At 40.0% G+C, this 26,893-nt stretch overlaps 1 protein-coding gene across 3 annotated transcripts in view; it reads left to right on the top strand.

Annotated features, from left to right (window-relative positions):
• Positions 1 to 26,893, top strand: part of LOC117471186 (MAM domain-containing glycosylphosphatidylinositol anchor protein 1) — a 167,935-nt gene that overhangs the window by 127,009 nt on the left and 14,033 nt on the right. For all 3 annotated transcript variants that reach the window (XM_034116023.1, XM_034116022.1, XM_034116024.1), the window contains 5 exons: positions 6,082 to 6,262; positions 6,382 to 6,405; positions 8,146 to 8,298; positions 8,478 to 8,639; positions 16,899 to 17,029. In XM_034116023.1, the coding sequence (XP_033971914.1) occupies positions 6,082 to 6,262; positions 6,382 to 6,405; positions 8,146 to 8,298; positions 8,478 to 8,639; positions 16,899 to 17,029 (651 nt within the window). The remainder of the gene's footprint in view (positions 1 to 6,081; positions 6,263 to 6,381; positions 6,406 to 8,145; positions 8,299 to 8,477; positions 8,640 to 16,898; positions 17,030 to 26,893) is intronic.

The raw sequence follows: 26,893 nt of genomic DNA, 5'->3' as shown, positions 1-26,893 counted from the left end.
ACAGAGCGAATTAGCACTTTATGGGATCTTTCCTTATACTTTGTATGCAATTTCACCACCTCTAAAAAATACCTTTCACTCTATACTGTAGCATTTCCCAATTTCTTTACCAACAATGTACACACAAACATTTACATAATTTATGCCTTTGGAGTTATTAAACCCTGATACCGACATGCACCGACATGCAGTTTAAACCGTACGGACACACAGCACCTACTGTAGTGAAGCATACACTTTCTGTACACATATACTGCAGATCAGAGAACTCATCAAAATCAAAAATGTCTCAGTTTGTACTCTTCTACTGTGTTGTGGCTTTCTTATTGCTTTTTCTGCCTTCACACACCTTTCTACTCCCATCTCTCAATCTCTCCACCTCATCTTCTATATCGACCACTCGTCTGCCTGTGGCTATGGAGTTGTGTATTGTGTGTTTCACTGAAGCAGTGCGGCTATTAGCTGACCTGGCTTCAGATCATAAGGCACAGTCTCACACAGTCACACAAACTCTCCTGTGCAAACACACATGCCCATTATCATATATATGAGAAATTAAGAATATTCATGATGAATTAGAGTTGTACGTTAAATCAAATGCATGAATCATTTATGTACATAATCAACCTCCCTATGCAGATGTACTCGTATATTCACACTAGGCCACAAAGAGAGCACATAGGCCTATGCAAGCACTCATAAATACAGACAGAGTACACACATGCACACGTGATGACTACTTCACTTACACACACAATGTCAATGAATTGCTGGATCAATCATGAAAGGGATCCATTAACAGAGGATAATAGAAAAATTAACCTCACCCTCCTTAGTGTTTGAAGAAGCCGCCTCCTCTCATGCTGTCAGTCAACACTTTGCGCACACACACACACACACACACACACACACACACACACACACACACACACACACACACACACACACACACACACACACATACACATACACATACACATACACATACACATACACATACACACACACACACACACACACACTCCCTGACTGTGTTACAATCTCATGGCTGCTCTCTCACCCTCTTTCACACATTCTATCTTGTTGTCTCTTTGTTGACAGCTGATAAAGACACAGCTGAAAAGACTGTCTGGCTGACATTTCTGAAAGCATGTGGCACTTGAACACACACACAAACACCCACACACATCAAGAGAATTATAAGGACTTCCATATTCATTTATCACCACCCCTCTGCCTCTGTAAATATATCACTCACTCACTCACTCACTTGGGTCACTTCTGACTGTCTCATTCTGGTGGTCCTTTCTCCACATGTTGTATGTCTTTTCCCCCTTCACGACCCATTCCCTGTCACTCACATACAATACACAAACACACATATGTTGTCAGATTACCTATTGAGGGAGACAGAGAGAGGGAGACAGAGTTAACTTTTAACTGCAGTGGGTGCAGCTGAATTCCTGTGAGTCACACTTCAGCACTTTATTGATCCAGTGTGTGTTTTCAGATCCACAGAATGTGTTTTTGTGTGTGTGTGTGTGTGTTTTGCATGCGTTTACTCTAGTTATTTGTTCTTATCATCTATATCACACATTCTAAACCAGGACCAAAACAAGAGTGTGTGTGTGTGTGTGTGTGTGTGTGTGTGTGTGTGTGTGTGTGTGTGTGTGTGTGTGTGTGTGTGTGTGTGTGTGTGTGTGTGTGTGTGTGTGTGTGTGTGTGTGTGTGTGTGTGTGTGTGTGTGTGTGTGTGTGTGTGTGTAAAAAATCCACATTCCACTTATTTCTAAACTCAGACTCCTCAGCATTATTACCTCATCTCTCCGTGCTAACACACACTATGAATATTACATGAGCGTAGCTTTTCTATCCTGCTATATTTCACATAATTATGCATATGCTGTATGAGAAATGTGTAAATGTTTATATGGATGAATGTAAGCGTAAGTGGGTGTTAAAAGGGCACAATACATTTGACAGTATAACTGCTACAATGCAAAATACACTATACAGTATATAGTTGATGTAGTCAGTTATGGTCGATTAACTTAGCAAGTACTTGAGCAAATGTCTTACAATGCATATTGTACGCTGGAAGCCATCAGTCAGTATAGTCAACAATATCAAAAGTCATGGTCAATGAAAACTGCACTCAGAACATTCACATTTCACAGATTTTGGAAAAGATTCTTTAGGAAGTGGAATACAATAGAAAAAGGTATAAAGTTGTCATTATCTTCTTGGATTACCTCCTACAGCTCTGTACGTAGCATCCTGCTTCCTTCCAGCCTTTTGCTTTTAATACAGTTGGCCTTCTACACTTCTTCATTATGTGTTAAAGCATGATGCTAGTAGAAAGTAGTGTCATACACTTATACTGTACCTGACATAGCATTTCATGTTACTTTATTCTTCTAGTCCATTAGATATCAGAGGGAAATACTTAGCTTTTTACTGCAATACATTTATTTGAAATGCTGTTCTTCCAAATTGCAAACAAAGTAAGATTTGACATTGAAAAAAAAGAAAACATCAAAAGAAAATAAAACAGTTTTCCAATAGCCGCTTTCACACCAAGTACTTTGCTATACTTTGTGCCGGCACTTAGTGCCCCGGCACTTAGTACCCCAGGGCACTAAGTACCAATCGCGTTCACACCGGAGTACTTTTCCCTGAGGGAAGATTACGTAAATGAGCCGCTGACGTCACTTCGTCTTCTTCTGCTTTGGGTTTACTGGCAGGCCGCAAACAACTTCACGGCGTATACTGCCGCCCGAAGTCCCCGGCCGGAAGTCCCCGGAGTTGGGGACTTCCGAGTAAATCGCCAGAACGCCGACACTTCCTCATCTCCACCGCTCCCATGTTTTTTTTGTGTTGCCATAAGTTATTCTCTCTCCGTTGGTGCGCGGGGCTAATGCTAATGCTAATAATGCTAATGCCACAAATGCAATGGCGGCTTCACAAAACTTTTCAGAGTTTTACGGTGCGTGGTTGGCAATTCGCCCAGCCAATAGAAATTGGTACTTTTTTGGTACTTTTTTGGTACCACCTCTCTAGCAGGCACTAGAATTGGGGGGGTAAAAGTTCCCTGCACTAAGTACTCTTTTTGGTGTGAACGCGACATAAGGGATACTAACGGAACTAAACGGGAAAAGTACGGGGTAAAAGTACTCTGGTGTTTGTATTGTTTGAAAAATATTTATTTGTGATCCATCAGATTGTCCAGTGCTTCCTATCGTAGGGACACAACAATATACAGTACACTATTTATACTTTTTTAATGCAGGACTTTAACTTACAATAAAGTATATTGTTTTATCGTGGTTAACTTAATGATCTGATGTCTTCTTACACGATTGGATTTACCAGTGTCCTTCATAGTTATCAAATCCTACATTAGACTGACTAATTTATTTATTTGGTCGCTAAATAGATATTTACATTGTATCGTTCTTTCAGCAGCTAGGGGTCCAGAACTTAGTCATACAAACTTTAACAAGACACATCGTTGTTTGAGAAATCGAAACCTGTGACCTTTCCTTGATGTGATGGTCTCTTAAACCAAAAGGTTGCTTTACTCCGTCTTTATTGAAAGATGCAGTATCCTGTTATATAATCCTGCTCAAAAGTTAGATCTCTTTATTCATTCCCTGTAGCTGATGCTGCTAACTAGAGAGATATCTGCTGGGTGCAATTTCGGAATCAACCAAAAATATGTGGATCACACCCACTGCATTACAACAGGTGTCCTGTGTGCAAAGGTCATAGCCATCATGTAAACGTCTTGTGCTCAGAATTTGCTAGGAAAATGTAAATGGAGTAGCAGATTGGAGGGTTCTTTGAAACAATTAACATTTATTCAAAAAGTGAACATTCTTTTGTTATTTGTTTAGAGAAAAAAAATTTATCTGGGAGAAAAGATAATATCGCCTCGGTTGAAGGGACCTGCTGTTGTGCATGGTGGGAGAAGGATGTTCCATGACTGGCAAGAGAGGGTGAAAAGTTGGAAAAACTGAAAATTGGAAACAGACAGACTGGCACTGTGAAAAGAAGATTTAACAGCCATTAGTGGCATAGGGCCTGGTGAGGAAGGGGTGATTTGATTCCAAGTGTGTTACCCAGCACAAACTTGCAGAGACCAGGCTGTGGCTGCCATATGGGACTGGCATAATAATTGGACTCATACCAAATTATATGCAGCCTGTGCAGGAGTCACCATGGTCTTGTCAATAGAAATGATTAGCACAGTCTAGCTAGAGTTTGAATTTGTGGTAGGCAGTAGACATCCAACTGGAATAGCTCACTTGAACTTGAGTGTCAGAGGACAGGAGAAAAAGCAGAAGTCACCGTGGAGACGTCAGAACATACAGTACTGAAGCAATTATAGGGAAAGTAATGGTATGCATCAGTGTATGACCTGCCAAACTGTTACCTATTTGGACTGGAGTAGCTGAATAGAAGCAGCACAACAACAATACACTTTATTATTGTTATTTACACTTTCCACAATCATCCCACAAAAATGGAATAGACAAAAATGGTTAATATAACTTTTTTATACTTTGCTTGTTGATCTTTTATATCAATTTTACGTGTGGTGGAAGGGCTTTGTGCCTGTGGACATTTACCACACACACACACACACACACACACACACACACACACACACACACACACACACACACACACACACACACACACACACACTCACACACTCACACAACTACGTCCACTTATGCTGCATGCATTACCTGATAATGGCATGCTGTGGGTGTACTAAGGTGTTATGCTGGAGTGGCTGACCTAATGCATTAGATTGAGCTCACTGTCAGGTCTTTAAGTAGCTGGGATCAGAGGCAGATACACAGCTAATGGATCCTTCTCTCTGTGGGTGGAATAGCACAGCGTTAACTCTATTAAAAGTGGTGCTAACTAAAAAAAAAACACCTAACTTAACTTTCAAAAAATGAGGAGACAACAACTGGACTGCATTTACATCATAGCCATTTTGTATCTCCGTATTCGTTTCTGTAATAAACGGCCAATCTTTTTTTTAAAGCTTAGGATTTAAGCTGCAAAGTGAAATAAATATTTATTTAGATTATACTGATACAGGTTATATTTATTGAGTCTATGTTTTCAGAGCTTTGGGCAATATTACATTGTGTTGCATATCACTCAGTAACATCATTTTTTAAAGCAGAGTATGTTGCAGGACACCAGCATTGTTTTGGTGGTAATTCTTTTGACAGCTGTTTAGCTTTGTTTTGGATAACAGATTAGTTTGAAACAAGTATGCAGTCCAAGATAGCTACAATCCAAGTCTTGCGGTATTTTGACTGGCTGTGAGCCCAGAACTGGCTGTATGCCCATGGGAAATTCCATTGACGGTAAATTGAAATGCCAGGAAGCGTGTGCAATATGAAGAGTAAAATAACATGACGATATAGTGATTAATAAGCTTTGTGTAAATAAAGGATTGGTGCTTCTGCAATACGAAGCAAATATCTTTGATCAGTCTTTTAGAGAAATGCTTTGATCATATCTGAGCAGTAGGCATTTCTGTCAGGAGTTTCACTTTTTCAGTTTATATAAAAGTACATTATCACTGTAATTCTAGGATCAGTTAATATCACTGTGAAAATATTAACAGTTGGAGATGAACTGAAGCTTTGTGTGAGCATATCAACATAACATGGTAGAGATCAAAGTGAAGAAGACATCAAGAAAAAAGAAAAGTGTATCTGTCTGATACGGGGCTGTGGCTCAGTGATTAGTGTGCTGGACTTCAAATCAGGGGATAGCAAGTTCAAGTCCCACTGCAGTCAGCATGTCGTTGTGTCCCTAGGCAAGACACTTCACCCCAAATTGCTCATGTGGGGATTGTCCACAAGTCGCTTTGGATACAAATAAAAGCGTCTAACAAATGACATGTAATGTAATGATATCCTGGTGATCATCTTTTGTTGTGCAATGTCTTTTCTTTGTACTGTTTTATGCAAGCTTTTGCATATTTGATAAGTATACATTTTAAAATGTCTGCATCTTCCCTGCTCGTGTGTGTGTGTTCCCTCTCTAGAACAAGCAGAACGTGCTCTCAAAGCAGATAGACCTCAAGGGCAAGGAGCCAGAGAAGGGTGTGCTGCTGTCCCACACCATATCAGACCTGAGGATCCCTCTGTCCTACGAGGTCCGACTGGCACCCATCACCACCTACAGCACCGGGGAGTACGCCAGTCGCATCATACAGTACTCAGAACGTAAGTCTTTTTTTAAACTACCAAACATTTTTGTTACGTAATTATCTTTCATTTTTAGATAAAGATTGATGATGTACAAAGCATGTTGACTAAGCATAGCTGATTTTGTTTCCAAACAGCCTACACCTACCCAAGACCTTCAGGTGAGACTTCTCTCTTAACTGCTATCGTCTGTTTTTTAAGGTTAAGCCTGGTGTTATGTCATGATTGAGGTTAGGGTGTTGAAGTCAGGAGTGCACGTTCAAATTTTACTGGCTAATTAAGCTTTAATGGTGAAATCAATATCAGCACCATTTTGTAAAGGCAAAGTTTGGCATGACCCTGCCTTGTTTTTGATTAAATCTTGAGAGTGTGGGAACAGTGGAGAGAAATAAATAAAAGGATCAGTGACATTTAATATGTCATCTAAGTGTGGTAACATTAGAATGATATGAGACCGGTTAATGCAAAAGGTTAATGAGCAAAATACTTAAAACACACTTGACGATACTACCTTAAAGGTGTGCCTCCTTTATCCCTGTTAGCTCCCCTCTCGCAAGTCCTTCACTCCCTGCTTCTCATCCTCACTCTTGCAATCCTTCTCTCTTTACAGTCAATTGCATCTTGTCTATTTTCTTCATTAAGAGACACCCCACATTTTTCTGGCAGGAGTGGCAGTTGGCTCAGCCAGGGTGAAGCAATTAAAACAACAGCAGATTGGAACAGACTGCGAGAACAACAGTGCAAATTGAAAGGAGCCCATGTAGTGGGGCTGGGTGTGAATAGTAATAGATTAGCTGACTGAAACAAAGAAGTACAAACAAGCCATCCTCGTGGGTATCCCAGGCCATATGCATCTGCAGGGGACTGTGTGAGTGCTTGGGAAGCTCTCACAGAATCTGTCAGCTTGGATGGTTTTCGATAGCTGTCGTTGAACTCGCTTGCCTCTATTTCCATTTGTTTGGTGAGTCTGTGATAATGGCAGAGCACTCCAGATGGGCTAATGGAGGGGATGACATAGAGAGAAGCCCTTCTATCTGGCTTAACAAGACACGTCACCATCACGGATAATGGCATTTCTCTTTGCACATGTTTTTGTCAAAATGATATATTTTTCTCCATTTCGTTGTATGTGATTAAATCAAAAAGTAAAAGTTCTAAACGTGCAAAAAAAATCTGTCTTATATATCTCACACATATATCAAAATGTATACCAATTCAAGATCCCATTTTCCCCGTTTAGAGAAGTTGTAGCTCTTTGCATGGAAGACTCTTCTTTAATGAATGTATGTTGGTCTTTTTTCCCTTGTTATAAGCAGCCTTCAAAGTGTTAACAAATGTCCTATTTGAAATAAAGAATACTACCTCTAGCTTAAACCCAAGGTAGAGTAGATCAACAGCTTTTACCCTAAGTATTCTGTTCCAATGTCTATATATTGTTCTCCATAATATCTCCAGCCATACCTTATTTTTTCGTCAGAAGTCTTTTAAGAGTTAAACCTATTAACACATTTATCTTCCTTTTTTTATGTCTAGCTTTTCTACATTTGACAAGGCCTGGCCTAATCATAGTTACCTTTAAAGTGTTCTGCATGTGGGAGTCATGCATCAGAATATGCATAATATGCATAATTCACTTTAAGTTTCACATTATACACCCTTCCTCCCACATTGTGCCTATCACTTTGTCAGTAATTGCCTGGCTGTCTGATCTTCACATTTGAATTGCATATTGCAGAGGTTATTATATAGCTATATCGTTGCCATTAATATTACGGTAAAAGTGGGTCGGCAAAAAACCCTGAAGATTATGTCATCGGCAGTTTGTGATGTCAAATGCTTTAAATGTCACTGATCAAAAATGTTTTTCTTGTTTTTTCTCTACATACACACACACCTCCCAGACCATGTGTGTGGTTTTGAGGATCAGAGGATCTGTGGTTTCTCTCAAGACCGGAGTGATGTCTTCGACTGGACGAGACAAAATCACCTATCCCAGAATCCCAAGCGATCTGCCAATACCGGACCCGAGACTGACCGCAGTGGAACCAAGGAAGGTGAGGAAACCAGGGAAAGATTGTATTTACAGTTTCAGTTCTATGTATTTTCGTCAAAGTATTACAGCGACAGGGCTGTATATAATACACAATGCACAATTGTACAACATTGTAATTACATTACTTTGTTCTGTTTCATTCGATCCTCGGACAATAGAGTGTTGTCTTGTACGTTTCAGGGTACTACATGTACATTGAAGCATCACGGCCGCGCACTGAGGGGGACAAGGCTCGTCTGCTTTCTCCACTTTTTAATGTGACCTCAGTCAGAGGCCCCAAGGGCTCTGGCAGAGTCCCATACTGTGTCGCTTTCTACTACCACATGAAGGGCAAACATATTGGTGAGTAATACAACAAAACATAATTTGTCTCTCAAAAACACAAATGGTTATGCAGTAGTGGGCACGCTCATACTCATTGTAATCAAGGTTCTCATATATCTGAGCACCTGTCAAAGCTGAACTCTGCTCTTGACCCCCGCTTGTACAGTAGGGCTGGTCAGAAACAACATTGTATGTGTGTGTATGTGTGGGAGTGAGAAGGAGAGGGTAGGGGCGTTACTAAAGTTCTGTTTGTTTCTTCTTGTGCCTCAGTGTGTATTTGGAGGTGGCTGAAGGGGGCAGTGGGTGTGTGATTAATGGTAGTGGCAAGACACAATCAGTCATTTTGGGGAGCTGTTCATCATAATATGCTCCGTCACACAGCTAGAATGCATACATCTTGTAGCCTACACACCTGCACACACACGTTGACACAGGAATGGATTCACACAAAAAACGTACAGTAGAAGTTACAAATACATAAAGGCACAAACACACATTTGTTCACATACACAATGTTGATTTATGTGTCCATAGCACAAGCCTGCAGGCTTCACTGTAACATTTGTTACATCCTGACCTGCCCTGCCTCCTAAGGATATTATAGTGTTTGGAAGGGCATAATGTTGGTGTGTGTGTGTGTGTGTGTGTGTGTGTGTGTGTGTGTGTGTGTGTGTGTGTGTGTGTGTGTGTGTGTGTGTGTGTGTGTGTGTGTGTGTGTGTGTGTGTGTGTGTGTGTGTGTGTGTGTGTGTGTGTGTGTGTGTGTGTGTGTGTGTGCGTGCGTGCGTGCGTGCGTGCGTGCGTGCGTGCGTGCGTGCGTGCGTGCGTGCGTGCGTGCGTGCGTGCGTGCGTGCGTGCGTGCGTGCGTGCGTGCGTGCGTGCGTGCGTGCGTGCGTGCGTGCGTGCGTGCGTGCGTGCGTGCGTGCGTGCGTGCGTGCGTGCGTGCGTGCGTGCGTGCGTGCGTGCGTGCGTGCGTGCGTGCGTGCGTGCGTGTACTTTCCTGTATGAATATAAGAAAAGGCATTTTGTCTAAAACATTGTTTGAGGGTTATGATGATATAGAAAAGCTCACTTATTCTCAGCCTATCGTTGTTTATCCATTAGCAACATTATCTGTTTTTGTTTACCACTTTTGTGAACTGAAATGTCTTGACTAAATGAAGTCAACAATTAGCAATGGGATGGTTATGAAATGGTGTACATTCATTGTCCCCACTCCCAGGTGATGAGTCCTATTGTTTTCTTCTTAATCATCACCACACATTTGGTGCAAACATTCATATTCCAGGAATTGCAATATATATCTTTATATCTGGTGAATCATCAACATCAAAAATACCAGCAATATCAGTGTAAGGCTATACACATGCTGATGTGAGCTTTTAGCAATGTATAGCTTTGCAGAGCCACTATCAAACACATTCAGTCTGAAAGCTAAACATTGCAGCACTTATTACAGTGCCCAATCTCTACTCAGTTCTAAAACACACAGTGACATTTTGAGATTAAACATCTGACCAGCAATCAGGCAGTGTCATTATTGAGTAAGACTATTAATAAATAAAATATTATGTATTTTTTAACTCAAAGTACATCAAAATGGATGCGTCCATCAACAAAGAACCGCTCTGCTGTGTATTCTGTTCATCAACATGACAGAAAGTGTGTCCTTTGCTGACAACATGAACAGTCTGACCTTTAACATGTATACACTCTAGCAAATCTTTTGAAAAGGTTATGTATCCTCGGAGTAAAGATACAAATCACAGAGGGGCTCGACCAAGCTAGGGCTTACATTTGACTTAAAATCAACACATAGAAGAAGAAACATGTCTCTAATGGTATTATCCTTACTGATATAATTACTAACAAAGAATTTCTAACAAAGCACTTATATACTAACAAAGGACTGGCTTATCTAAAGCCAGTTGAGTAGCACTTGAAATGTTTTGGCTCTATGAAACCTGAGGCCTGTACTACGAAGCCGGATTTTCGCTTAGCCGGCTGACTTCAGGGAAAACTCAGGCTTTCCGGTCCTACGACGCTGGTTCTCTTTTTAGCGGGCTAGATCTCCATGGTAACTTATGCTGAGCGGCTAACCTCCTCGGGAGGAGGTTAGGTTGCAGGCTAAGAGATCAACTCAGTGAAAGCACCGCCTGCTGACCAATCAGAGCTCCGTGTGCGGAGTTTAAAGCTATCAAGTCATATTACAGGATAGAGGAAATACAGAAAAACTGCCGTTGCAGGAAAGACGGCCGGCAAAAATCAACTGACTGTGTGAACGTGAAAATTAATAGAATATCCCCTCCCATCTTCAGAGCAATCTGACTATTATAACATTAGCGTTAAGAAAGCTTACTTAAATATCTGCCACGACATAAGTAACCGGATCAGAGTAACATTAAGTACAGTCCGCGGCACTGTGAGTGCAGACGGCGATGTGTCCCATTATCATTCATATCATATCACATCAAAATGTATCATATATTTCCTTATTTGAGTCAGCTTCTTGAGCCGTATCTGGCAACACTCACAGTGTCACATACTGTATGCAGAAGTATTATTTTAAGCAACACATTAAGTTGACGAAACACTCGAGTCAAATTCTCCTAATTAAAGTCAGATCCACTCGTGTCTTGGACGGGGCAGTGATATCATAAACCTGTTAATGTACGCATTCAAACACTTTTTCTTTTACCAGCTGTATTCACCTTGCAGGTGCAGCTATGTGGCTTTTATCCTGGATAAAGTGTTTAAGTCATGGATGTTTAAAGTTTAACTTCTTCATATTTGACTAATATTAAAGTTCACTTTTCATTCAGGAAGTATGACGCTGCGCTGTCAGTACGCTTGTCCATGTTTGAGATTGGTCGAATGCTCCAAATACCACCCCTTTCATGTGAACGCGCACCTAACTAGATAGGACACGGCTGGCTTGAGCGATCCACTTGATAACCAGCGTCGTAGTACAGTTTAGCCCGAGCGCGTATGTTTTGGATTGGGCCAGCCGGCTAACTCAAACATATCCAGGTTAGGAAAATCCGGCTTCGTAGTACAGGCCTCTGATGTACTTATATGATTCTGTTTTCTTCAAGTTTGTATCTTCCTGGTCGAATGCACTTATTGTAAGTCGCTTTGGATAAAAGCGTCAGCTAAATGCAATGTAATGTAATACTCCTTCCACTCTGTTCCTGCTGAATGTGGGGAGTTGTTTGCTCAAATGCTATAAATAGGCACTTGATTGATAAACAAATGCAATACTACTCCTAGTTTGATGAATTTAGAAGTTCTTATCCCCCCTAGTCGTATTGCTGCCTTAGAAAGGAACATTTTACTACCTCCCGTATTCAATTCTTGTTTAGTGATACTTTTCAATGTATTTGGTATGGTATATATCTAAACTCTAAACTATCTTAAGTGGCTATTTTCCAGGCTACCTCTCTATTTTGTCTTACAACATATTTCTGCATGTTACAATTCAAATTAATGTATTAGTTTATGCACTTGCATTGTGCATCCTCCTCAAGGTCTCAGGTTCGGGCTTCACAGCAAAACAAGGAGACGAGTAAATGCGAAATCAGTCACAGAGCGCTTGCGTACGATTAGTACATTCTGTTTGCAGTTATGCCCAGCGCTGCTACAAGTCCTTCCTCAATTTACTCTGTTGTTTTCCCAGTCTCTTCCAATCTGTTGTCACTTTAATTGCCTTACCTTGGCAGAGCTCACACTCCTGCCAGGAAGACACAGTGTGACTCTTAATGACCAAGAGAAACAAGGCGAGGATAAGAAAGAGGGGTCAGTGAGAGGAGAGACGAGACTATAAGAGTGAGGAAAGGACGGGGGGACGGGGGGGGCAAGCCTTGGGTAGGATGTGAAAGCTCTAATGAAGAGGAAGGGAGAGCAAGCAAAGAGGATGGTAGGAAAAGGAGATGGACAAAGAAAGATGAAGTGCAAGAACAAAGGAAGCATGAGCAAACAAGTATGAGGAGGCATTGAAGGAAGCAAAAAAAAAGAAGCCTAGAATGGAGAGCTGCAGTAGAGGCCATCAACTTGTTCATGTTCAGAAGTAGGGAGAGGATGAAAGAGCTCGTGAGTTATCCTGAAACACTCTAACAAGGTTCAATGTACTCAATCGCATAGTGTTCAAGTACTGTCAATTGTAAAAGGGCTGTATATATTAGACATTTTTAGACATGCTGTAGAAATGTTGCTCTTTTCTGACCCACATATACTTTAGCTGTTTTATAATCATGGTTTTATGTGGATATGAAACAGGTGAAGTGCAGATTTTGGGTAGCAAATAGGCTAACACTGCAAATAAAGACCTCCCCATGTGATGTGTTTTGTTGTTCACCTTAATGTGCTTCTCTTTGGGCTCACTGGCAGCAACAATAAACAATATTTAATTAGTTTGGTTTGGCATTAGGTAGACAGGCTCAGAGTGCCAATGGCAAGCTTTCCTAAAACCACTGGATTATTTTCACTTCACAGTTATGGATAGCAAATTAGAGTTTGGGGTTATTTAAACGTTTGAAATGTTGTATGCAGCTGTGGATTGCACTTTTTATTACTTTGACTTTGTTTGCTGTACAGATATTTACAGAACTAGAAGAGAATGGGGTGCCTGTGTGTCAGGTAAAACGCTTTGAAACGTTTTATGTCAACACTCATCTTCGAAAAACCTTCTGATAAGCTTGTTGTCTAGCAAGGACAGGTTTAGCTAAGCCTAGATTTGACCTTTTTCTTTTGCTGCTGAATTGATTATCTAATCAGACATTTTAATAAACGTTTTTTTGCTTGTTGTATGGCGGCATAAACTACAGTATAGTGTTGGCTCTCAGTTTAACACACCAGAATACGAAAACACAGCATCATTATGGGCAGAGGGACAGGAGATCCCATGCAGGCCTTTAAGTTAAAGGAGTGTGTGTGTGTGTGTGTGTGTGTGTGTGTGTGTGTGTGTGTGTGTGTGTGTGTGTGTGTGTGTGTGTGTGTGTGTGTGTGTGTGTGTGTGTGTGTGTGTGTGTGTGTGTGTGTGTGTGTGTGTGTGTGTGTGTGTGTGTGTGTGTGTGTGTGTGTGTGTGTGTGTGTACATCCGACTGTGTGTGTGGCTGTGTTTCTTTGCTGTCCTCCTCTCTGTCGTCTGTACGAACAAGTAGCCCTGATAGAGTTGTGCTTTCTCCTCTGCCTCTCTGACACTCTTAAAACACTCTCTGCTGTCCCTCGGTCCAATCAATAGACTGCTTATCAGAGTGCTCTTCCTTTTCTCGTGTGTGTATGCTTGTAAGTGTGTGTGTCTGTGTGTATATGTGTGGGGGGGAAAGTGAAAGGTGAGGGTGAGACAGGAGAATGGGTGGTGAATGAGGAAGGAGACAACAAGGCTTAGTAATGTGGAGGTAGAATGACAGAGTGGTGGTGATACAGGTGCGAGTGGGCTACACCAGCATTAGTTATTGTTTCCTTCCATTATATCCCTACAGTGACTATCCTTTCAGATGTAATGTGACAGTTGCATGTGACACTTTTATGAGGCTATTCCAGCTGCAATATCAGTACATCATTTTTACAACAAGTATTCTGCTGTTTGTACCTGCACGGAGACAACCTCAAAATAATCCTGCTTTTTTTGTTAACTTTGATCAGAAGATCAATACCACCATGATACACTGTAGCCTATGTCTGTTAAATAAGATATTTACTTAACTTGGGATAAAGACCAGAAACAAATAGAAACAGTCTGGAAAAAGAAAGTCCATCTTCATTTTATTTAAAGTGTAATGATCTACTTTATTACAGTATGGTATACCAACTGTTCAGTGGTAGACAAAAGAGCTCTCGGGAGACTTTAACATAGCATGGTCAAATCTGACTTCCCCTGCCCTCACTGGAAGACTTATTCAGATCACGCTGCCTCCACAGAGCCAGCAGCATTGTGAGGGATGCAAGTCACCCCACCACCATCTCTTCTCTCTGCTGCCATCTGCAAGACGCTACAGGGCAACAAGGACCCACTCTTACAGGCTCCAAAACAGCTTTTTACCCCACAGCCATCACTGAACTGAACTCCACAATCGCTATAACTAAATATGCAAAACTTGAAATGCCACTGAGTTCTACGTTTTTTGATATACCGATTATATTTCTTGATGTGCCAATGTAACTGTTACTTTTTAATTTGTCTTTTTAATTACTATGGAAGGTGAGCTTGCGTTCGTTCATGTGTCATATGTTACATTAACTGTTTCAAAAGCCTCACAGCATTCGTCATTACATAATGGGGGCAATGACAATAAAGCCATTATTTTCTATAATCTATAAAAGTAGTTGTAATAACATCTTGTTTGTCTAGCTTCAGGTTCATATTGAACATACAGACATGGGAAATTGATCTTGTTATCCTAAAGAAATTAATTGGATGAGTGTATTTCCTACAATGACATATAGAAAGACCATGAGTAGGCTGAAATCCATTGAGTTTGACAAATAGGACGGATATATATCAAAACACATATTTTTATTAATACATTTCAGTCATGTTTCATCTTACCAAGGTGCATACAGTACTGTTTGGAAACTGGAAAAGTCAAAAAAAATTATTTGCAGATTTAAATTTGATCAAAAGTGAATTGAAATGGGTGTTTTTAACACTTTTGACTGATAGTCTCTCTATACCACGCACACAGATACCCCCAACATGTTATTTAAACTCCCTGTTTAACCAATAAACAGCCCACTTCCCTTAGTCACGCATCTGTTGTGACAGAGTAGGAAGCTAATTACCACCAGCCTATAAGAAGGTTTGAAGATCATTAGCTGAAAGATATCCATACACACAAATTAATTACAAACATTTGTGTTCACACGCAAGCATACAGCCACATAAACATACTCATCTTCATGTGCACACACACACACACACACACACACATATACATTAGATAACACACACTATATAATACACCAATATGGTTCCCCCTGCCTGCGTGTTTGTTTAAGAGACTGGTGGTTGGTTAATGTTCCAATTAGGAGCTGGCTGAGGATCGTTAAGAAGATGAATTGCTCTCTCACACCTTACAGACCCAAGAGAGAAAGAAAAAGAGAGAGGGAGACTATTGGATCACGTCCTTATGCCTCGAATGGTGCCACTCTCTCTAAATTGTTTCCAGGACTCAAGACAATTGATTTTTATATCATGTGTCGACAGTAAAAAAATCAATTAAGGATTTACCAAACATCCTGTGGCAGTGATGTGTCTAATATAAACTAACAAAAGATTAAACAAAATTAGCAACATCTCCTTTTCATAATTTTCTCTCTCTGACTTCCTCTCTTCCTTCCTACTGGCGGCTGTCCTTTTGCTCTATTGTACAAATAAAACTATCCACTGGACTGTCAATGGAGAGTTCGAGACATGTCAGTACTCATCCACATTTCATTTCCACCTAAATGTCATCCACATATAGTATCTGACCTTAAAGCCTCGCTCTACCACATGCAGTGCACTTGTTACCGTTTGCTATAATAAATTACATCACGTCCACGGCACAGCCTTGATTCTGACCATAAAAGTAAATGCAATTTGAAATATGTAGTGCTCAAATGCAATTCTAGCAGAGTATGTGCTGCTTGGAGCTTTGTCCCCTGGATTTTCTGAATAAAATCCTTAATTCTCTATCTGACATTTAATGTTGACAATTTGACATCAGCTTGGGCTATTTGGGTTGGGTAGATTTATGCGAATGACAGAGACAGAAAAGAGCTAGCCGCTTGTACAGTAAATTGTGGCAGGGCTGTAAGACATGGTGTAGTTTCACTGAGATGAAAGCACAATCAATTACCTCCTGTTTCTCTCGTGAGCGTAACATTACGTACGTAATCTATCATGAGATGCATACTTATCTGAATAAAGCTGATAAATAGGTGTATATAATAGGTATATATAATTGGGATTGAAGCATCTGAACTGATTAGACATGGCTCATCAACATACATGTATTTCATTAATGTGTCCACTATTTATTATGTCATTCAACATATGCTTCTTTCTGAATTTCAAGATAAGATATGTTGAAGTCCGTCGAAATAAGTCATTAAATGTGGGTCAATATATGCAAATGTTTTGTCGTTTAGATTTCAATAATCTTAAAACGTGAAGCAGCTTAACATACAGTAGCTCAGAATTATTAGCTCATTGACAGTTCACTACAGTTTCTAATGATCTGTACTCTGTGTGTGTGGCTGTGTGTGCCTATGAATGCATGTGTGGTTATCTTTCACAGGCTCCCTCAATGTGCTTCTGAGAGTGAGAAGCATTGCCTCTGTGGACTCGGTGGTCTGGTCGAAGTCTGGTCACCAGGGCCCGGACTGGAGGAGAGCGTTCTTTGACATCAGCCCCAGTGGACCCTTTCAGGTAAAAGCTTGCCGATTGCTTTTCTTCCCAACAACAATATGGCAGTAAAGACATGTATTGTACTTGGCAGTATAATGGAGCAGTATAATGCTAAGGGTTGGGGAAATACTGAATGTGCTCTTCCAATATCAGAGTAGCACATGATAACAAAGGCCCTACGTACTGTATCTGTGTATGTAACCGGATGTATGATTAAGAGCGTCAGGACATACTGTTTTAGGCATATGATAGCTATGTGACAACGATTAACATGATGATTCAGCCTCTATGGAGAGAGACATATGACTGTCATGTGTATTGCTTACGTGGGCCTTAGCTAATCTGAACTAAGCACAGAATACTGCTTTGAACCCGTATTCTGCATCTGACTGAATAACACCCTCTCTTGTATATAAGCATGTGAAGGACACTGTTCTGGGAACTATTTGTCCCATGCAGCTCTGTGTGTGATGACTACTTCCATTCTTGCGAGGATAATAAATACATGTATCCTGATATTGAAGCTCAAGCCGGTGACGAGTGATAATTTCATAACATTAAGGAATAAGTCTGTCATTAAAAAAATAGCGTAGAACAGCATAGGGACGGTTACCTACTATAAGAGGTTGTGTTTCTTACAGCTGTAACGCTCTCTCCACACTTGCACCCACACTAAGCTGCTGAGATGTGCTTAAAGGGATGACCTGGTCAACTGTTGAGAGTTGAATACTGCTTGCTAGATGTTGAAAGACCTCACCCGCTGAATTAGAATAATCCAGCTCTCGCCTCTTGAGAGTACATTTCTACCACGTGGAGACAGCATTGTCAGGTCTGCTAAGACTTGCTCTAAGTAAAATAAGAAAGAAAAATTGAATAACACACTTTTTTGTTCCCTGTAATCCTCTCTCACATCTGAAACATTTCCTTTATGTCTTTCCCCAAGGCCTCCACTGCAGCCCAGATATATCGGGTGGCTTTTGAGAAGCAAGGGAATTGTAAAAGAATTTAAAACTTTCCTTGAATTTTTATACATGTTTTAGAAGAAACTGTCTCTCCACATGACATTTAAAGTTCCAAAGAACCAGGGAAAGTCATCAAATTCAGACTTTATTTTAAGACCCCTGAGCTATTGACTATACAGTAATGTCAGAGTTACCAGATATATAAAATATCATTTTTTTCTTTTCTTTTTTTTTTTGGTTGAGGCATAAAGTAATACATTTAACCTCTTAAGCACGGCGGTTTCCCCATTGGACCCCTCCCACCGTTTTGTTTTCGAGATAATGTCTCAGGGCTTCTTAACATGTATGAAACTATTAATGTGTAGCACCAGATTAACGGGAAGAATCTCAGCTAACTGAAGACATGAACCATTTTTACCAAAACAAAACACAAGTCTCATAAGAAGGGTCTAAATGACCCCTGAGCGAAAAAATTCTAACGCACTGCGGCACACAATTCAAGATAAAGATACCCTTATTACTTATTGTAGCTGCACATACAATATAGCCGATTAAAGCTGAGACTCCACTGATTATTTAGGTATAGTATCATCACTGAGCGATCCGAACTTGCGACAGGGGAAGCAAACACAGACATCACAACACGTACCTTTACGGAGCTTTTACGGCAGATCGTCTCACCGTAGCTGTCAATTAGGTCAAAAGACGTGTTCAATGGCATTAAAACGAAAAAAAAAAAATCTACAACTGTTGATCCATAGGTTGATAATGTACCTGTGGCTTTGAAAAAATTATTTATAATCCATAATTCCATTTTTCATGTAAAAATCGGAGCGGAAAAGTTAGCTGCTAATGGTAGCCACCAGAGTGTATGCAGCTTCCGGTTTTGGTAACGCGTCACTCTCACTTATTTGTTAACGTTTTGGTGTGTATATAACTTTCCCTCGATTCCATTGGCTCGAGCGGTTATAAAGAGATTTCATTCATCAAAATCGAGTAAGGGGGGCCAGAGATAGATCAAATCCACCCAAATGACCCCAGAAGTGGGTTTTTTTGGCTAAATCTCTCTAAAAAGGTCAAATTTCACTTGTTTTGCATCAATCTTGATACAGGGTACTTATTATATGTTGTACTTTGGATTCCTAAAGCTTTTAGTCTACTAACCCATCATCCAAGGGTAGTTTTCACTATAAGTAAAAAAGAATTTTTGGACGGACACTATAATTTACAGTTTTTTACTATGTTCAATCTGAATTTTCTTTAAAATAAAAAACATCTATATTGATTCTGACTTTTCTACATCCAACTCACAGGTTTATCATTACTTTGAGAAAAAAGATTATTAATTTAACCCTTTTAGAAGGGAAGATATGGTCATTTGTTCTGGGAATGTCATTTTCGAGCCTGCGACCTGAAAAACAGGCTCAGGGCTTAAGAGGTTAAGTTGTTCACATCGGAGTGGTGGCAATGTTAGATCAAGAACTCAAGCTCCCTGTTGGCAGGCAGCTGCCCAGCAATGAGAGAGTTTGCCCACTGGAATCAATAGTATCACATTCTTATATATCAAGCCACACAAATGTATGACAATAGTATAACCAATGAAGTCAATGTAAAATATGAAGAATATAAATCAAACCCAGTCTTTTAAATGAGAGTCTTGGGTGCTTTTTTCTTTTATTAAATAAATGTTGATACAACATTTTGACATTTTAGTACTGAGGGAGGTATTGATAAATGAGGGCCTTTGACTGAACACTCAGCACCAAGCCTATCCATATAACCAGAGGATTATTCGCTTCTACAATAATGTGCTGATCTCAGGGTGGAGAACAAGGTTTCACACCGATTAGACCCATTGGCATCTGTAGATACACATCAAAAAAGAATATGACAAATACAAATGTGTAAATAAATCAGGTAAGCCAAATTAAATGTACTTTTTTACTCCAAGTCATTAGAAATTGAAACAACACAATTTCAAAAGCCCTAACATTGTTATGTTTACCATTTTCTTAGAGATGTGAAAGTTTCCAAGCTCAAACAGGGTGTTTGATTGCATTACAAGACTAGACGTGTAATTACAGCATCAACTGACAAATTCAGCAATTATCCCTGTCGTTTCCACTTTGAGAGATATTGAGTTTTAAAGTGAAGAGGAAAAGAGAGCAAAGGTATCAGATCGGTACTCTGAATCGACCAACACCCTGAGTCACTATCAAAATCCCTATTAGCATAGAGACAGTTGGATCAGTGCATATAGTATTTGTGGGGAGTGTAGGTAATTTTACAAGAGTCCATTTTCAGATTTGACATTCTTTGCATTTGTCTATGATTTCAGTTTGAATGCACAGGTGCATCATGGGAACCAATGTACTGCAAGAAAATGTATATTACAATACAAAGAGTTTACATCTGCGCCCATTCCTAGACTGTCATGTTTAATTTGCTGATACAAGAATATTTACTTACGGTTTTTAAGTAATTACAAACCAATGTGAACCAGGTCTCCTGTCTAAATTCTTATCAAATTCGTGGGATAAAACCTTCCTGAACTATAATATTTACATGCAAGTTTATCAGAAGTTTAAGTCCACTATTCAGTTTCAGTCAATTGTGGGAGAAAATGGACTGGGAGCCATAACAGAGCCAGCGCCTGTGTTTGAGCACTGTCTGTTGACACATCATTGAAGTCCCTCTGGCTCTATGGCAGCTGCACTTGCAGTAAGCTCTCTCCTGTTGGGATGTGGCCGAGTAAACTTTATGACTCAGTCTTTCTTTCTGACTGTAAACTATGCTTCCTCTCACTCATTTCCCACCTTTTTTTTTTCAAACTCACCATGTCTCTTTGTAATTGTGTGTTTATATGTGTGTGCCTCAGCAAGTTTACAACCCATCAGAGAGGGGGAAAAAAGTGTGGGCAAAAAATGATGATGGGTTTGGTTTTGCGTGCCTCTATCCTCCGGTGTGTGTTTCTCAATATCTCTCTGTTTTCTGTTTTCTGTTTTGGTCTCTTTATCTCTGCGTATCTTTCTCTCTTGCCCTGTGGTGGGACAGGCTGACCATTTGGGTCGATACTTGCGCTGGTTTGCCTCACATAGTCCCTGTCTCAAGGCTGATTACTAATGGCTCTAAAATCAACAAACCCAGCAAAGAGAGTCCTCCACTGTTCATACAATCACCCCGAAACACACACCTCTTCTGTCCATATATCTGTGTATAAGATTTTACACACAAACACATTTACATACACAAACACTGAGTTACATCCACAAAAATGCACACATACAGACAACTCTTTTTTTAAACACACACAGACACACACACCCACATACACACAAACTAGTCTCCTATCCCCTGCAGCAATTAGCTATGACAGGTCAATTAACAGGCTTATTTATGAGCAGGGGATGCCTGCTAGTTGTGTTGTAATGATTCCAGATACTCTCTGTACGTGCATGGGGGAAATTGAATCCATGATGAATGTGGGCTGAAGGCCTTCGCTAGGGGCTGCATTTGCTCTTCATTAACTATGCCTCTGCAACACCATGTTTCTTTCACCATTAAAGGGGAAATTAAGTCGGAAACAGTGGGCATACAGTATATTTTAGGGCTCCTCTGTGATGTTGGATGGTGCAGATTTTATTGTATTTGCATGTTAACGAGTATCTTAGACAAAACTTTTAAACTGCTGCACAAACACAAACATACTTAGTTTACAGTACAATGTAATTATCCCAAGTGTTTGGATATGAAGCGCAAAATGTGTGAATGGTTAAACATTTGTCTTAAAAATTCGGATATCCAGCAACCGTTCCCAATGCACCTCATGGTAGAAACAGCAGGTTGGTCATGTCTAACCAAAAACTAGTATTGTTCAGCATATTAAGAGTTGTAATTACACAAGAGCATGGCTATCAACACAACATGTGCTAAATCTTCATTAGCTACCAAGCAGATGTTTAAAGAGGTGTGTGTGTGTGTGTGTGTGTGTGTGTGTGTGTGTGTGTGTGTGTGTGTGTGTGTGTGTGTGTGTGTGTGTGTGTGTGTGTGTGTGTGTGTGTGTGTGTGTGTGTGTGTGTGTGTGTGTGTGTGTGTGTGTGTGTGTGCGTGTGTGTGATTATACTCACAACACTGTTTATGTTCAGATGTTTCCCTTAGTTAAATTCAGTGAAAACATGTCACTTTTCATAAAAAAGGATTCTGAAAGGATTGAAATCAAGTTACATAGTACATTGCAATTAAGGGATTTTATCCAGTGGAGTTTATCCCGTCAAACTTTCACTTAAGTATACATGAGGTGGTTTAATAGCAATAATTTATATTCCAACACTAAAGCAGACTGAAGTCTTTATGTGTTTCAGTCTATGCATGTGTCGGGGTTTATCATTTGAAATAGGGGATGTCATAACTAAAGTCCAAGGTTAGCCAAAGAGTAAAACACAGGCTAAGGACCAATTGTGCAAAACCATTAAGAGCTATAAATAGAAACTGCCAACCCCACTTAACATACATATGTGCTGATAGACACACACATATGCAGATGCTTGCAAACCCCCTCCTACACACAAACATACAACGTACAGTATAAACACACTCAGGAGAGACAGACAACAGCGAAATACTTTTCCTTCCAACACTGTGGCTATGCAGCGTTAAAGCAGGCAGCTTAATTGGTCCGGACACCGTCACCTTCTGATAATAGATGATACAGTCAAGAAGGCGACCGCGAGGAGAACCGTGCATATGTTTGTGAGCAAAGTAGGAGATTTTATAGACATGAAACATATAATGACGCTGTGTGAGTAGAAAGGAATAAGACACGTGAAAGTGTGTTTGTCTCATCAATAAAGCACTTAATCAGTGCATTTTAAATATTCATCCCCCCATTTGTATCGTGACCCAAGCAAAGGTAGGGCAGGATGGATGGATAGATGAGAAGGGATGCATGCAAGAGGGGGATTGTCTCCTTGGCAACTGAATATTGCTTTATACATGACCAAGTTTTCATTTCACTCTCCCTTTGGCGGTCTTTCTCATGTGTGCTTGCATGCACTGAACTCACATTTGGTCATGCATACGTTAAAAACATCACATGTTTGTGTGTGTATCCTAGAACAAGTGGATCCTGAAAATGTGTTTTTTATATCAATGGGTTGGTTTTAAATTCACTGTGGTCAAATTAGCCTTTTTCAGAGAAGCAATTTCATAGCACGAAAAAAAATGTTATTACCAACATTACAGCATATGTTATTCATTTTATAGGTAATCTAGAAACATTGTTCTGGTATTAGTCAAGATGGCACACTGTCGTGGCTTCTTAGAAAAACTCAATGTTGCTTTTGTAAACATGTGTATCAAGCTTTTCCTGATATGTTTTGTCAACATATCTGCTGTAAAATGTCTCCAGCTTATTGAATGTGGCAGAATTATTGTAAATCAGTGAAACCTCCTGCTGTTTTCTTGTTAGAGGAAGACCTATGTAATAATGGCGCTGTGTTGAAAACCACTGCGGTTAACTACTGGAGGCTCAGCCTGTAAAATAAATGCCTTAATTAGAGCATAATTTCTGAAGATGTGGTTAAATATTTCTGTCAACATTTCTTGCATTTTTATGTCATCCTTTACCTGTTTGATCTTAGGACAGAAAACGATTTAAGATAATGAGTTGTCTCAGTTGTTGAGAGCAACACTTTGATCACAAAGAAAATTCATCAAAATATATATTAATTTGTTTAACTTTTAGAATAATTTAAAGAGTTATTTCAGTTCTTCACTTTACTCTCTGTTCAACTTTCGCTCACAAACACACACAACAGCTGCTGTGAAACAAATAGAGTTGTTAAATAATGTACAGGGCATGCAGTCTTGATCCCAGCTCTTTTTTGCAACTTTCTGTTGTGTATCAATAACCCCAAGGAGACCAAATGAAATAAGAAAGGGTTCTGTCTCTACTACCTGTCTGTCTCTCTTGAGCCTCTCCCTTGACCAATTTTCCAGACTCTCTTTCAGCTGTTATTGCTGCCTCTTTTACCTCTGTTGCTGTTGTTTGTCCCCCATTTTCTATCCGTCTCTTTTTCTCCCTCTTTATCTTTCTCTGTCTCTGGGGATTGCTAGTTTCCTCACAATCAATAATAATGATTGAGCTGTCTGCTGTTGACAATGGGAATTACCTGACACAATTGCTGTTGTTGTGCTGTTTAGCTTCTTTTCTACAAGTTACAATTGTAAAGAATGGTTCTATTAAGGTGATGTTGCCAGTTTCTATGGCTTGCTGCATTTAAAACTCTTGGTATATGTGTATGGGGAGGAGGAAAACAAATGTTACAAATTACCAACAGTTGTGTTTTGGCTGCTGGGAGGTCAACAATTGGACTAGGAGTTACTGTATTTTCACGAGCGAATGATGCAAGGCTTGGCAGCTCTTGACAACGAAACCGTATCCAAACATTGGCAAACATTTGTTATTTACATAAATTAAAATCCAGTAAAGACAGAATGTTGCGTGAGGATTAGTCACAAGAAATGGTTAGTTCTCAACTATAATGACCTGTAACCCTTTGAAATGGAAAAGTCAAGTGATGATGGTTTACTGATTTCACATTTAACATTAATTAAACCCACTCTTTTGAGACAGAGTTTTCTTGTAAATCAACATCATTTCAGTTTATATTCAATCTTCACAAAGCTCTTTTTTAAATCAATTTAAATTGTGCATTGTTTTCATCAATATTTTTGGTAGTCGTTTTCTTTCTGGTCTTTGTTGGCTACATTTGATGCAGTGTTACCTCTAACTGTCAATCAGTGGAAGAGCATGTGCATGTGCTTCTCAAACAGCCAGGGCACCAATAGTTAAAAACATTGTTTCATGGTGCTACTAGTAGTGGAAATGTAAAAAAGGTATCTCTAAGCTCTACTACTCACAGCTGCAGTTCCCCACACATCATTTCAGAGTTACGCAACATTACAACCACATTGCGTTAAGCCAGTGCTCATTTGATTTAACCGCAATTACATCAAGTTGGATGCTGGTAAGCGATAGAAAAACACTGGTCTATTTCAATGTAACAGAAGCTATATCCTGACCCTATAGGCCAAGCCCCCAACACATTGGACACTTGCCATAATGCAATTACATTGTATTTATGTAAAACCCACATCCTTACCTGGTTATTTGTGTCTATCACATGCTACACCTGTTTGTTTTGCAGGCTTTCTTTTAAAAATGACTTACTCTAATAATCTACGTTTCTCACAAGGCCTTAAATGTACCGAAGTGTAGTCTATGGATCAGAGTTTTCCCGTTGATAATAAATCCGTATTATGGAGCAGTGTATGTGGGACACATCGACATAGAACCTTTATCAGGAGGAGGCGTGTGGTGCAGTGGACTAGTGTGTTAGTGTTCGGATCAGGAGAGCACAGGTTCAAACCCCACTGCAGTCAGCATGTCGTTGTGTCCCTGGGCAAGACACTTCACCCCAAATTGCTCCTGTGGGGATTGGCCACAGTATTGAGTATGTAAGTCGCTTTGGATAAAAGCGTCTAACAAGTAACATGTCATGTAATATCATCAGCAGATTCACTTGAACTTTCTAAATAGGACTTACCTAACCAAGGAAAGGCCATATGATGAGATTACTCTCTCCTTAGAATGTGACTTCTGCCCTGAGGGGCCCCAGGGCGGATGTTTCTTCTCATTTCTTCTGCTCCTCCCGAACCACAGAACACACAATACAATGGCTTCATACTGTAAGATGAGCAGCTCTACCTTAGAGTAGAACATTGACTTGATTCTTGTTTCGCCCACTCCCCTTGCACAATCTGTCTTTGTCTTCCTGCCCCTCTTGATCTTTTCCAAAGTGTTGGGAAGTCAGGTTCAAAGTCGATAATTGGAAACTGTGTGAACCATCCTGCTTGGAAATAACTTTCACTATAACGTTTTGCCCTTTACTGCTATTCATAGAAAATAATAGTGCATTTCTACACAGAAATTCAGCTTTTTGTCTGGAATTGTAACAGTTACCATTTGTGACTCCAAGGTAACTTTCTCTCTACAATTAAGGAAACCAATACCCTAAATTCCCCATAAAAATAAACAAAGATAACCTTGTCGTGTCCATTATCTATTATCTCAAATCCTTTGAACAACATTCCTATGATTACCTAATTCAGTGGAAATCACAGAGGACTGCTTTTTGAAGTTATCTTGTTCCACAGAGTGCAGGAGTGGCTGCATATTGATGCTTGTTCCAGTCCTGCTTCATGTTTGGAGCATGTCCATGGCGAACTCGAACTTTTTAGTCCTGTGCACAGCTCACTGCATACACCGGCCTTTGAGGTGCTGCCACTCGTCTCTGCATTCCCCCTCTCTTTGTGCTCCGTCCAACAAAAGTAATGATGTCTTTGCAAACAGCCTCCATTCCTGCCTCTCTAAGAGAGCTGTAGCCCAGCCGATGGCTTGCATTAATACAAGGCTTTTATTATATACAGTATTAACTGTTTACAATAAAAGCCAGCTGATAAGGAAGCATTTGAATTTAAATTGTATGCCTGCTGGTCATTATTACTGTCTGCGTATATTCAAGTTGTAAATTCATGAAATGTGAGCTGCCACTGTATGAGCTTCACTGCTCTTTATTTGGGTTCATTGCATCTATAAGGAAACCCAAACACGTTAGCATGGGTTTCCCAAACACAGTGAAGAAAAAGCATTTCCACCAATACATTGTAAGTCATTATATCTATAGCTATTACCATCGTTGAATGGTTTTAGTGTTCCATGGAACTGCCATCTGTCTCTTTTCTGCAAGCTTGCCAATCCCATTTCTGTGCAAAAATTGAAGTGAATTGGCCTTGAAGCTGGTTGTTCACTATGACCAACTTATAAAACACAAAAAACATGAAATCAATTGGGTAAAAAAAA

Source organism: Trematomus bernacchii, unplaced genomic scaffold, assembly GCF_902827165.1.
Source record: "Trematomus bernacchii unplaced genomic scaffold, fTreBer1.1, whole genome shotgun sequence".
NCBI classification, from domain to species: domain Eukaryota; kingdom Metazoa; phylum Chordata; class Actinopteri; order Perciformes; family Nototheniidae; genus Trematomus; species Trematomus bernacchii.
Note: the sequence above shows the minus strand (reverse complement) of the source record. Positions and strands in the feature narration are given on the sequence as shown.